At 41.0% G+C, this 14,454-nt stretch overlaps 1 protein-coding gene across 2 annotated transcripts in view; it reads left to right on the top strand.

Annotated features, from left to right (window-relative positions):
• LOC126352223 (carboxylesterase 4A-like) overlaps nucleotides 1-14,454 on the top strand; it is a 327,584-nt gene that overhangs the window by 261,780 nt on the left and 51,350 nt on the right. For both annotated transcript variants that reach the window (XM_050002670.1, XM_050002672.1), the window contains exon 11: nucleotides 11,568-11,706. In XM_050002670.1, coding sequence (XP_049858627.1) covers nucleotides 11,568-11,706 — 139 coding nt within the window. The remainder of the gene's footprint in view (nucleotides 1-11,567; nucleotides 11,707-14,454) is intronic.

Genomic DNA, 14,454 nt, shown 5'->3' with positions numbered 1-14,454 from the left:
TCTCCTGATAACGATGTCCTCCTGAGTAGTCCCCGCCCGGAGATCCGAATGGGGGACTATTTTACCTCCAGAATATTTTACCCAAGAGGACGCCATCATTTAATCATACAGTGAAGCTGCATGTCCCTGGGAAATATTGCGGCTGTAGTTTCCCCTTGCTTTCAGCCGTTCGCAGTACCAGCACAGCATGACATGAAGATCATTTGTGTGAACTCTTAGATGACCCCAACACAGGCCTAGGGCTTGAAAAAGTAAGGTTACCCAACACTCATGTAAAACTCTGGTGTGACATATCACAAGATAGACCACGTTTACTGATCCCCATGCCACTCAGAAAATCAATTTCTGACAGCCATCATAACCCGTCACACCCCTCAGTTCACCCCAACATGAGACTCATTACAGAATGTTTTGTTTGGCTGGGGGTTAACACATACTGCAGGATATAGTTGAGGGCCTGTGTTCTGTGACAGCATAGCAAGACCAGATGGCATGCATTCCCCCCCCCCCCCCCCCCCCCCCCAGAAGGCACCTCACTGTACCAAAAAAATTTTTCCAGCACATAGGACTGGACTCTATTGGCTCCTTACCTGAGTCCAAAGATTACAGTACATTTTATCAGCCATTGACCCCACAACTTGTTGGGTAGAAGGAAACCCTTTACATGGAATAACAGCCAAATCAATATCATGGGCTTTCATTAACACCTGAATTTTCCACCCCAGTTGCCTTCTATCTACAACAATTGACCAGGGCTGGCAATTTGAATCCCTCCTTCTTGCTGAGCTGTAAAAACTAGGCAGGATGCAACAATTTCACAGTGGCTTAGCTCCCACAGAGCAACAAGGTAGTGGAAAGATGGCATCAGTCACTGAGGGCTGCCATAATGGGCCGTGACACCTTGTGGACAGACATTCTACCCTGTGTTCTGGCAGGCACCTGGGCGACATACAAAGACAACCTGAAGTCACCCCTTGCAGAAATGCTGTTCAGCAAATGCTTCACCCAATCTCCCCCTCCCTGCAGCAGACTTTTTCTTAACCTCCCCACCATTAATGCCTGCAGAACTACCTTCATTAGTACTGAATGTCCAACTCCACATTAACAACACTCTCACACCCCAGCCTCATGCCCATGTGCTACGAGCAAGCTTCATCCACAAGTGGCTAAATGATAGCTCCCATAAAATGTTACCTAACAACACAATCTGCTCTGTGCACCAGCGACTGTACTCGGGCTCTTGCAATGTGACTAATGTAGAGGATAAACATTCTCAATGCTAGTGAGAGACACACCCACAACATTATCTGCTGACTGAAACCAGCTTGATTGCTAACAGCAGAGGACAACAGCCTTTCCACCCCTCTTATCTCAACCTTTCCCAACCACAACCCTTCCAGTGTGGGTCTTCATGTCGATATGACAACTTCAACACCCGGACTGGAGACACATCCACGGTCGCAAACATTACTGATGACAACCCTCCCTGCTCTGCTAAGGCAGACTCATCCACCCCTTCCCTCCCCCCCTCCCATATGGGACTACATGTGGGAAAACCACTACCCCTACCTGCCACATGGTGCTCTGCACCAGGAGGTGGGCCTCTGATGTGCATAAGTTGTCAGGGCTTAACTCTACCTAACGTAATGACTGTAACAACTACAAACATATTTTAACTGTAACCAAAACTTGTGACTTTTATTTATCATTTCCCACTTGCCTCTTGAGTAGTGTATACCATAGAAAAAAAATTTGTATCTGTTCAGTATACAGGGTGAGTCACTAACTGTGGCCACCTAGAATAACTCTGAAAGTATGATAGTAGTTGAAAAGTTAGTGGGACAAAAGTTGCATGGGACAATGGGGGCCATAATATGATGTTGGTTTTTTGTTGCTAGGTGGGGTCATGTCAGAGATATGAAGGTCAACTTTGTTTTTTTTAAATGGGATGCTATAGTTTGGAACTTATTTTCTGATAGCGTCATCGAGACAAATCCAATGATGTGTAACAGTAAGGTCTTTGAAGGTCACAAAGGTGACATGAAAGTCCATTTGCAGAAGATGTTCAAAGTTATTACCACTGGTATCAATGCAATGCTGCAATCTTCTTATCATGGATTCAGATTCCTTATCACTTCAGCACTTATTGAAGCACATGCTCTGACAGTTCTCTCTCGTATATCGTGCAAATAGTAAATATTCGCTGAACATGCCATATCCATCTAACGTGCCATGGACATGTAAACACCATTCATTGGTTTTGCAATACAACTCTAATAGGAACGGTAAGACTTGTATCATTGAATCAAGCAAATGTGAATGATGCATTCCTTCAAAGATGCTTCTCATTTATGGAGAATTCCAACGAAATTCAATGAGAGCTTATATGCTTATATGCTGAAAAATATTCTCAATGAACTCACCCTACATGTCAAGCATTTAAATGTGTATATGATAAATTGAGAACAACTGGATCTTTAACGCATCGGAAACATATCTGGGAAAGGAAATACTAACGAGGAAATGGAAATTGGTACTCTTGCCACTGTTGTTCAAGATCCTTGTATTAGTTCGCTTCAAATCACAAGGGAATCTGTCATGAGCCAGAGCAGTGTTGTTCGTGTTCTGCATCATCATAAATATCATCCTTACCATATCAGTCTCCACCAAGAATGAACTGGTATGGATTGTATGCATCACATTGAATTCTGCTGATGATCTCAACTTAAGATTCAGAGAGATAACGCATTTATTAATTTGATTTATTTACTGATGAGGCTACATTCACAGACCATGGAAATGTTAATTTGCATAACATGCATTACTGGGCAACTGAAAATTCATGTTGGCTGCGGCAAGTTGCACACCAAAAACAGCAGTTAGTGAATGTATGGTGTGCGATTCTCGAGGACTGAATTATAGGCCCTTATTTAATTCGATGAAAACACCCCGTCGCTGCAAGAAATATTAGGTCTGTTATTGGAAGAAATACCTTTAGGAACAAGGAACTGAATGTGGTATCAGCACAATGGGCGCCCGGCACATTTTTTGCTGATGGCTAGAAATGAGTTGCAGAGACAATTCACAAATCATTGGATTGGACATGGAGGAGATGTGTGTCGTGGCCAGTTTGTTCGTCAGACTTGATGCCTCTGAATATTTTCTTATGGCGATTCATAAAAGAAATTGTTTGTAAAGAGGTTCCAACTACACCTGAAGATATGTGAGAAAAAATTGTCAGAGCACGTGCTTCAGTAAGTGCTGATGTGTTAAGGGATACCAATGGTCATCACTTCGAACACCTTCTGAAAATGAACATTCATGGCACCTTTGTGACCTTCATTGGCCTCCAAAGACCTTACTGTTACAGATCATTAGATTTGTTTCGACAGCTGCTATCAGAAAATAAGTACCAAACTATAGCATTCCATTGAAAAAAAAAAGTTAACCTTCATACCTCTGACACGACCCCACCTAGCAACAAAAAACCAACATCATGTAATGGCCCCCATTGTCCCACAAACTTTTCAGCTCCTATCATACTTTCGGAGTTATTCTTGGTGGCAATTATTAGTGACTCACCCTGTATAATAATGGCAATAAATGTGAAATTCTTCACCAAGATATTTTTACCTGCTTGTTTCTTGAGTAGGGCGTATCGCAGAAAAGCATTTTGTATGTGTTCAGTATGCAGTAATGGTAATAAAGTGGAATTCTTTGCCAAGGTATTTTTACATCATTCACTTCAGTCCCAGATGCCCAGGATTCCCACAGGCCTCAGCTGATTTCATGTAAAGATGTTTTCATTACTAGGACCAGAGACAGACCAGGATGGTATACAACAACAAAAAGTGTTGATTTTTTATTTATTTGCAAAATGCCTGTTAACAGGCTTGTGACCACTCAGATTTTTTTGCCTTTTCTGCATAAGATTTTAAAAGGTGAGATATTTTGTCTGCTCAAGGAATGAATCTAGTGTAATAATTAATTTTATCTGGAAACACTTGCAAATTTTTATGTGCAGTGGAAGCAGGCTATTTCTCAAGGTTTGCCATACTCTTTAGTTGGTTTCAGACATTTCTGGCTTAGAATGGAATCTATGTATGTGACAGCTTGTTGAAAAAGAAAAGAACATGTGAAATGGTTCCATTTAAGGCAATATTGTGGAAGTATCTCAAACAAAAACTGAAAAATCTGCAGATGTTTAGTGGTTTTTAATCTTTGATGGTAATGTGATCTATTTAATATGCACATTTTTTTTGTAAGTTCTGGGTATATCTCAAGTATTTCAGAGGCAATGATGACCCTGTCTGGTAATCTGTTGTATTGCACAGCCCAAAAGGGGTGTTGATGAGAAGGGTTTTTTGAATTCTTAATCTAATGGGAGCTGCAAATAAGAATTGGACTAATTTAACTTGTGGAAATATTACTCTCCAGAAAGCTGTGTGAACAGTCATTGGTATAGAGTAAAGGGTATGGGGTTATTTCATCATTGCTTTAAAATCACCACCCAGACACAGTTTCTCTCCTAGTTTGCAAACAATTAACAACAGTATTACCCACTGCCTGTCAGCTATACATGTCAAAGCATTATGCTACTTCTTCTTCAAGATCACAAGATCATCATGAAGAGCCAGTGTGACTGGTTGAGACTGAAAGAAATGAGACACTGGAAATATTTTAGGAATAATGTGAGCCTCAAAATCTGTTGCAGCTCCTAGGCCAGGTTTAGAGAGGCAAACAATGTAAAAAGCACAATAGATTGCTGGATAGAATGAACTGATCCCTGAACAATAAATCTGGACACAGCATGTGCATCAAGGTGTAACATGTCAGTATTATAAAAAGGATGTATTGCTGCAGGCATTGAGTCATGGACAGGCACAGTGAAAAGACAGCCAAACATCTAAGCTTTCAGATAGGAAAGTGCTCCTTTAGAAATAGAAAACGCACACAAATTAACATAAGCATAATTCATACATACACACATGACCACAGTCTCTGGCCACTGTGGCCTGACTGCAGACTGCTACTGCATCTGATATGAGCAGCAATCTGGGATGGGTGGTGGCAGTGTAAAGAGGAGTCATGGGGTGGGGGGGATATCTGGGTAAGGGTGGAGGAAGATGATGTGCTACCTGCAGGGATGTGTGGGAACAGGACAGGGCTGCTAGGTGCAGAGTCGTAAGGCTGTGCTATTGGGGGGGGGGGGGGGGGGGGGAAGAGGAGAGAGGTGAGAAGGGAAAAAGATTGCAGATGTGTTGGTGGATGGAATAGAAGATGTGTGTAGTGCTGGAGTGGGAGTAGGAAAAGGTACAGGTAGGTGGAGGTAAGGGACTAGTGAAGCTTGAGGCCTGAGGAGTCCCAGGAATGAAGGGCATGTTGTAGGGAAAGTTAACACCTGTGCAGTTCAGAAAAGCTGGTGTTGGTAGGAATGGCACAGGCTGTGAAGCAGTCATTGCAGTGAAGCACATCGTGGTGGGCAGCATGTTCAGCAACTGGGAGGCCAGCAGTCATTGGAGACAATACATAGAAGAAATGTGTGCTGATAAAGACTTCAAGAACAAAGATGATGTGATGGAAGACATCTATGTTTCTGAAAGAAAAATGCAAGGTCCTCGAATCATGAGACATATATTTGAACATGCTCTGCAGAGATTCAAAGAAGAAAGTGCAACTGGTGTTGATGACATCACTGCAGAACTGGTAACAAGGTAACAAGATTGAAGACCAATTATTCAGAGTAATAAATGACTGCTACTAAAAAGGAGTCATACAAAACACTTCATACAATACAGAACTATTACCACATCTAAAATAGGGAAGGTAATGGATTGCATAAATTACAGAAGACTTACTTATAATGTTATAACATGCCTCTTAAATGTTGATTAATACAGTTAAGAGCAGCATAAAAGGAGATGTAGGTAAGCTAGAGAAAACCATTTTGGATAAGAAAAAGGTAGATAAACAAGAGAAGTAATTTTGGTCTTGCACATGCTATTGGAGGCAAGGATGGGTATGAGTAGCAGAACTTATCTTACCTTTGTGGGCTTATAAAAAGGTTTGACAATGTGAACTACTGTTTAGAAGTATGAAGTAAATAGGACAGGACTGGAAGGATGGAAAAACGATTAATCAACTGTATCAGAACCAATGCACAAAAATAGACATCAATAAGGTAGAGAACAAAAATAGGATTAGATGAGGAGCCTACAAGAATGTCCTGTATCTCCACATTTGTTTAGTGTGTTCATTGAGGAAAATATTCAGATCATGAAAGAAAAGACAAAGGTAATAAAAAACAGTGGTGACAGTATACACTGTATCAGATTTTCTAATGACAAATAATAGTTGCAGACTCTGAAAGAGAAACAAATAGAATGGTGAAAGTCAAATCAGACAATGGAAAATCCAGGATGGAAGGTATCAGTATAATGAAAAGGAAAGTTGCTGATCACCATAAAGTGGAGATACTGAGTTGCAAAAAGGCACAACAAGAAGACTGTTGGAAAGTTAGCTTTCAGCCAACAAGGCCTTTTCAAAAACAGACAAGCTACACATATGCACACATTCACACAAATGCAACTCACCTGCACATGACCACAGAATCTGGCAGCTGAAGCAAGACTGAGCAGCAGCGCATTACGGGAGAGGCAGCTGGCTGAGGGGTAAGGAGGTAGGTGGGTCGGGGAGGACCAGGAAAAGCAGTGTAGAGGTGGAGGATGGTAAAGTGCTGCTGGGAGCAAGCAGGGGTGAGGTGCTGAGTGGGGCAGCTAGGTTCAATCAGGAGGTTAGATAGAGGGTTGGGGGAGAGAGGGGGAGATTACTGGAAACAGAGAGAAGTAAACAGACTGGGCACATTGGTAGAATAGAGGACTGTGTAGTGCTGTAGTGCTGGAATAGGGACAGGGAAGGGGCTAGATGGGTAAGGACAATGAGTAATGAAGGTTAAGGCCAGGAGGGTTATAGGAATGTAGGACAATTCCCATCTGTGCAGTTCAGAAAAGCTGGTGTTGGTGGCACAGGCACAGGCTGTGAAGCAGTCACTGAATTGAAGGACATCATGTTGGAGAGCATGCTCAGTAACAGGATGCTCCAGTTGTTTCTTGGCCACAGTTTATCAGTGGCCGTTCATACGGACAGATAGCTTGTTGGTTGTTATGCCCATGTAGAATGCAGCACAGTGGTTGCAGCTTAACTCGTAGATCACATGACTGGTTCCACAGGTAGCCCTGCTTTTGATGGGATATATGATGTTTGTGACCAGACTGGAGTAGTTGGTGGTGGGAGGCAGCAAGGGACTGGGAGCAGGGGTTGTGTAGAGGTGAATGAGGATATTGTGTAGGTTCGTTGGGCAGCAGAATAACACTGAGGGAGTAGTGGGAAGGATAATGGGTGGGACATTTCTCATTTCAGGGCACGACAAGAGGTAGTCGAAACCCTGGTGGAGAATGTAATTCAGTTGCTCTAGTCCAGGTGGTTCTGAGTCACAAGGGGAATGCTCCTCTGTGACTAGATGGTGGGGCTTTGGGAGGTGATGGGTGACTGGAAAGATAAGGCACAGGAAATCTGTTTTTGTACAGGATTAGGAGGATAATTATTATCTGTAAAGTCCTCAGTGAGACCCCCAGTATATTTCGAGATGGACTACTCATCACTACATTTGGGACAGCCACAGGTGGCTAGGCTGTATGGAAAGGACTTCTTGGCATGGAATGGGTGGCAGCTGTTGAAGTGGAGATATTGCTGGTGGTTGGTAGGTTTGATATGGTCAGATGTACTGATATAGCCATTTTGAGGTGGAGGTCAACATCAAGGACAGAAGCTTGTCGGGTTGAGTAGGAGCACATGAAGTGAATGGGGGCAAAGTGTTGAGGTTATGGAGGAATGTGGATAGGGTGTTCTCATCCTCAATCCAGATCAGGAAGATGTCAGTAGCGAATATGAACCAGGTGAGGGGTTTGAGATTCTGGGTGTTTAGGAAGGACCCCTCTAGATGGTCCATGCATATGTTGGCACAGGATGGTGCCATGTTGGTGCTAAGGCTTTTAGAAGAAAGGTTCATGACTGTGTTTGGGGTCTATTTAGGTTCTGGATTCTGTGTGGTAGTGGGAGGGTGTTTTGAGGGTGGAGTAACTGTAGTAGGCCTGGGAGATAGGATTTGTCAGCCAAATCCCTCAGCATGCAAACTAACCTTACATCCACAGCAAGATTCACAATCCACTACCTAAAAATTAATCCCAACCATACATTGTACCTGCTGACAAAGGCTCCACCACAGATGTTTTTTAATCACATGGATTACCTGGCAGGACTCTGCCAGCTGTCAGATTCATCCACCTACAAGACTTGCTGCAGTGACCCCATTCCAGAAATCCAGCATGATCCCCAGTCTCTCCTCAAATCCTTTGGCACACCCCAGAACATTTCCCCATAGCCCATCTCTCTCCTCACCCCTAGCATTCCCCACGCTCCTACCTTCTACATGATTGCTAAAAATTCATAAATCCAATCACACAGGACACCTCACTGTGCTTGATTACTGCCCCCTCCTCCCCTCCCCCACTGAGAGAATATCTGCTCTTGTAGACTAAAACCTTCAGCCTATTACCTGCAACCTATCAACTCATATAAAAGATACCAACCATTTCCTCCACTGACTTCCCACAATTTCTGTTCCTTTACCACACAGTGTACTGTTCATCACTAGTGGTGCCAGCTCCCTTTACACAAAATTCCTAATTCCCATCACCTTATCACTATTGAACACTGCCTTTCCCAAAGCGCGGTGGATTCCGCACCAACCACCTCCTCCTTAGGCACCATAACCAACTAATACATTCACCAACAATTACTACTTCTTTCAAGGCATTACCTAGAAACAAATCTGGGGTACAGCTGTGGGCACCAACATGGCAACATCCTATTCCAACATATTCATGGGCCATCTAAAGGAATCATTCCTAAACACCCAGAAGCTCAAACCCCTCACCTGGTTCCGATTCGCTGCTGACATCTTCCTGATCTGGACCAAGAGTGAGAATATCCTATCCAGATACCTCCAGAACCTCAACACCTTCTCCCCCATTCCTTCATCTGGTCCTACTCAACTCAGCAAGCCACTGTTCTCAATGTTGGCTTCCACCTCAAAATGGCTACATCAAGAGCTCTGTCCATATCAAACCTACCAATCATCTGCAATACCTCCATTTTGACAGCTGCCATCCATTCCATACCAAGAAGTCCCTTCCATACAGTCTAGCCACCCATGGCACTGCATATGTAATGATGAGTGGTCCCTCTCGAAATATACCGGGTATCTCACTGAGGACTCTACAAATCATAATTATGCTCGTAATCTTGTACAAAAACAAGCCTGTTGCTGAGCATGCTGTCCAACATGATGTCTCCTTCATTCAATGACTGCTTCAGGGCCTGTGCCATCCGGATCCTTCCTCCCCCCACCCCCACTCTCCGTCTAACCTGCCAACTGATCCTAGCTACCCCTCTTTCCATCTAGTGCCTGCATGCTCCCAGCATCACTTTACTGTCCCCCACCCATATCCTGACATTCTTCCCCCCTCCCTGCCCCAGCCACCTCCTTTCCCCCACCCAGTTGCCTCTGCCATAATGCCTTGGAGCTTACAGTCTGCCTCCAGCCAGCCAGAGACTGTGGTATGTGTGTGTGAGTTGAATTTGAATGTGTGTGTGTGTGTGTGTGTGTGTGTGTGTGTGTGTGTGTGTGTGTGTGTTGTCTACTTTTGACAAAGGCCTTGTAGGCCAAAAACTAAGTTCCAACAGTATTTTTTGTGCCTTTCTGTGACTCAGCTTCTCTCTTCTCTGCTAAATGGTGAGTAGCAACTATCCTTTTCACTACGCTGAAAGTCATATCACACATTCTTAAACAATGGAAATTAAAAATGAATGACTGGAAAATGAAAATAATGGCAGTAAGAAAAATATGAGGGAAACTAAAATCAATATAGAAACTGATGATATCATAATATGTCATGAAACAATATTGAGATTGAATAGTCACACAAGACAACTGATGCATTTGGGTATGGAGAAAAGGGTTGCACTGGCAAAACAGGTATTTACGGATAAGAGAAACATTTTAACCAGAAACATATGAAGTTAGGTGTTATAAAATCCTTCACCAAATCTTTTCTATGGAGTGGATGAAAGTGAAAGTTGTGCTTGGGGTAAATTGGAAGGGAATTGACTTGCAGCTGTTGAAATGTGATTAGGGCAGAAAATGACAAGAATGAGCTGGACAGGATGAAAAACCAACCTGGTAGTCTTCATGGAAATCAATGAAGAGAGATGATTATTAAATGAGATGGAAAAGAGGAAAATAAAATTTATTGCACACTTTCATCATTTATATTCTTGAAGGGAAAGTGCTGATAATGAAAAGAATAGGATGGGCTAGGATGAAGTATTTGGAAGGAATCAAGAAGAGGATAGGCTGTGACAATTACATTGGACTGAAATGAATAGCCAGTGACAGAAGAGAGTGGTTGGATTGACAAGGCATTATAGTTTAAAATATGTATGTACAAGCTGTTACTGAAAAACTCAACTTGTTTGGTATAGGAGAGTTCACTGTCTCTTTGACGACAGGTTAAACTCACACCCTGTGTTATTTTTGTAGCTGGTGTTGCCCTTGGATGTTTGTTAATACAGAGCTACTTTAAACAAACAATATAAATTTGATTATCTACACTGCACAATGTGATATTATGAGTTTGATAAATTTTTCTTGTGTAGTTCAAATTTCATATCTATCTAAAGCAGGAGAAACTCTTTATGTATTCTTTCACAGATCAGCAAATACACCAATGTTTTTCTCTTGCCCATGGCTGAAATTAAAACTGATGGACATAATTGATATATATTATTTCTCTTACCCATGGTTGAAAATGAAAGTTGTGGATGTAACTGATATATATTATCTACTTTTTGTTTCAAGATCTGACAGAAATGCTGTACTTATTTATACTGACTCTGTCACACGAAAATGATCATTCAAACTCACTCTTCTTGTGCTCAAACAAACATAAAAGTTTGGCAAAAATAATATATTATGCTGGAATAAAAACATTCAAATAATGAGACCTGTCACTAGCTATTTAACAACTGAGAAAGGTGACACAGATTCCTGTCTGGCCATCCAGATTTAGGCTTCCATGATTTTGCTAAATTAATTAAATCAGTTTATTGAATGATTCCTTTGTAAAGGACAAGGCCAATTTAGTTCACCATCCTTACCTAATCAGAGCTTGCACTGTATCATTGAATATCTCATCATCAATACAACATTAGTAAACTTTCTTTCTTCCCACCTTCTTTTCTTATAATTATAACTTAACAGCATGTGGTACTGTGTTAACTCTAATCAGTATGTGGTTACTTTGGTTACAAAAAGGAAAGCCTAGTAAAAATAAATATATGTATGAGGTATTTATTTCTACAAAAATGATATTTATTTTTATAACTCAGGTAAATAATTTATTAGGAACACTTGAACTAATGTCAGGTCAATTGGATGTCACTGTTAGGTGCTGCACATGGTTCAGAATTGCTGCATCTTCTTGGCCCATCCCTTATGCAGCAGCTTTCTGGACGCAGACCATCTGGGACTGAAGAAAGGTTTGGCAGAATGATACGTCAAATGTGGGCTGAATTTTCACGAACAGGGTAAAATTTTATACTAAAAATTTGCATTCATTGTAATGAGATCCTAATTTTGTTAACACTTTTTGGTTACCATCCCCAGAATCTGCACACAAGTATAAATTTACACAATAACACTGTTAAGATAAATTATCTAAGCAAATGACAAAAGCGATAAATGAGATGGGACACGGGTGTGACATACATGTAAATGCTTTGTACATTCTTGGATGCTTTAAATAATGACATGTCAAAGCTAATTATGTCACACAATGAGAGCAACCACTAACATAAGGACGTAAGTTCAGTGATGTCATATTCAAGGTGAAATATGAATACTACTCATCAGACATCAACAGTTGATGTAAGTTTGATTTGTAGTTCCCACACTGTTGCCGTGAAAGGGGAAAGCACACAATGCACTACATGCCATGATATGGCATGTTGTTTAAAGTCTGCAGTGGGCTATTCTACTATAGCTATCTGTATTGTTCCAGTCTGACAGGAAGCTGAGACATAATATATGTACAAAGTTGAATTAAAACCTCTACATTTAATATGCAAAATACTTGAACATCTAGACTGTCAAGCCACAGGTGCTGGATTACTAGATTACACTAAGAGTAAGTGTTTGCATGGTATAATAACCATTCATGCCTACATAAACAGACGAAAATTCTATTCATTTTTATTTACTTGTGTTTATTCAGAAAGGACTCAGCAGGATATAAAAATTGCATAATAGAGTAAATGAAAAGCCTTAACTGTCTTGCACACTTTCCTTCATTCATTCATCAATTCATCATGGAAGTGAATATGTTAACGAAGTGAAATATCTGTTGGAAATTCCATTAGTATTTAATTCTTAGTGTTTTCTCATGCTAAGTTCAACAAAGAAAAATTGGCAGAAATGCAACTAATCTGAATAAAACCACTGTGAGCTCAGTTGAATTAAACAGGAGCTCCTTACTTCCTACTACTAGCTTCATATCTACATGACTAGACAAATATTTGTCATATGTTAGCAGTGGGCTGTATGTACCATTAATAATTTGAAAGGTTAAAATGAGGAATGCTACTTGTCTTACAATTAATATGAATCTTCAGTCCCTTAATCTATATCGTTAGCTAATTTATAAGAGTTGTTAGTCAATTACATTTTTAATTTTCTCTTGAACTTACAAAAATCTTCAATTTCTTGCTTTTTGTTCAATTGGACCCCTCACCAAAATACTGAGCCTCACTCTAAATCATAGGCAAGGAAGAAAATTATGCATGCAAACTACAGAGTGTCCATAATTAAAGTTCCAGTTTCAAAATAATGTAGAAAGAGATCCACTGCTCAGAATGTTGTTAAATCTGAGTAGCGTATTATGGTACAGGGGGAAAAATTATGAAACAAAAAAGTCTCTTAATGTAAATGGGGTCAGCTACAAATGACAGATGAATCACAATATGGCAACTATGGTTTGAGATGCATATTGCATCATCCATAGTGTTCAATGGCATGATAACACAAGTTTGATAATAACAGTTGTCGCACTGTTAGTTAGGTCAGTCCACACACCACAGCAAGGTCATACCATATCTAATGTGAAAAATCAGTGTTTAACTGTTCTGAGCAAAAGCCCACATGAAAAGAAAAATGGTCTCCGCTTTTGTCATGAGGCCAAAAACTGCACTAGAAGCAAAATGACATTGATTTTTAACTGTCCTGGGGCCAGAAACCACATAAAAAGTGAAATTCCATGGGTTTTGAATTGTTTTCGACTGGTGTGATATATGTTCAACATGCTGTCCACCATTTTCTGCCATAAGTTGAAATCACGAAACACCATGTTCACCAACAGATCAGAGTACTTCGGAAGTCACATTCAGAATGTGTTGCTCAATGTGTGCCTTCAGTTCAGCTATGTTAATAATTGAAGCACTGAATACAACATTTTCAGGTAAACCCACAACCAGGAGTCATGTGGACTAGGATCAGGTGATCTAGACAGCAAGCTGATAATTCTAATATTTCTGAACTGCCTCTGCAGCAGCTACTTCACCACTTCACTGGCTGTGTAATGTGTGGAGGAACACCATCTTGCATAAAAATGATTCTAGCCACACATCATTGCTGTTGAAAGGTTGGAATTAGGCTGGTGCACAAAAGACTAATAGCATATGCCAGTGATGATACCTGCAGGACTGATCTCCTCAACAAAAAAAAAGTGATCCTACAATAAATGATGCAGCCAACCCATGTCACAGATCATCTTCGCAGAATGAAGTGGTACCAGTTGATGTACCTGCATATTTTCTGTTACTTGTATTCTACTATTCTTCATAGTGACATATCCTTGGAGATCAAAATAGGGTTCTTTTGCCCACAGAATGTCCCATGGCCATTCATTGTCCACTACTATGACAGCAAGAAATTCCACAGCAAATGTTTGTTTTGCTGGCAACTCAGCAAGAAGCAACTCCTGACCATGGGTAATTTTGAATGGGTAGCAATGCAGGAGGTTTCTTAGGATCTTATGAATCATGCTTGCAGGCATGTCCAAATTTTTGGCAATTCCCCAAGCGTTACATGTTTGCACACCACTGCTCGACCCCTCCTGCAGTGCTATGGCCATATCTTCAACAGATGTTGGATCAACTGCTTTCCTCCCTCTGCCTTTTTCCCTTTTTTCAAAAAACTGTCTTTTCAGATTTTGTAATCATTATCTCTAGACTCTTACCAGACATCAGACCAGTACCTTTTTTCATACCACTGAGTGTCCA

Source organism: Schistocerca gregaria, chromosome 1 (assembly GCF_023897955.1).
Source record: "Schistocerca gregaria isolate iqSchGreg1 chromosome 1, iqSchGreg1.2, whole genome shotgun sequence".
Taxonomy (NCBI): Eukaryota; Metazoa; Arthropoda; class Insecta; order Orthoptera; family Acrididae; genus Schistocerca; species Schistocerca gregaria.
Note: the sequence above shows the minus strand (reverse complement) of the source record. Positions and strands in the feature narration are given on the sequence as shown.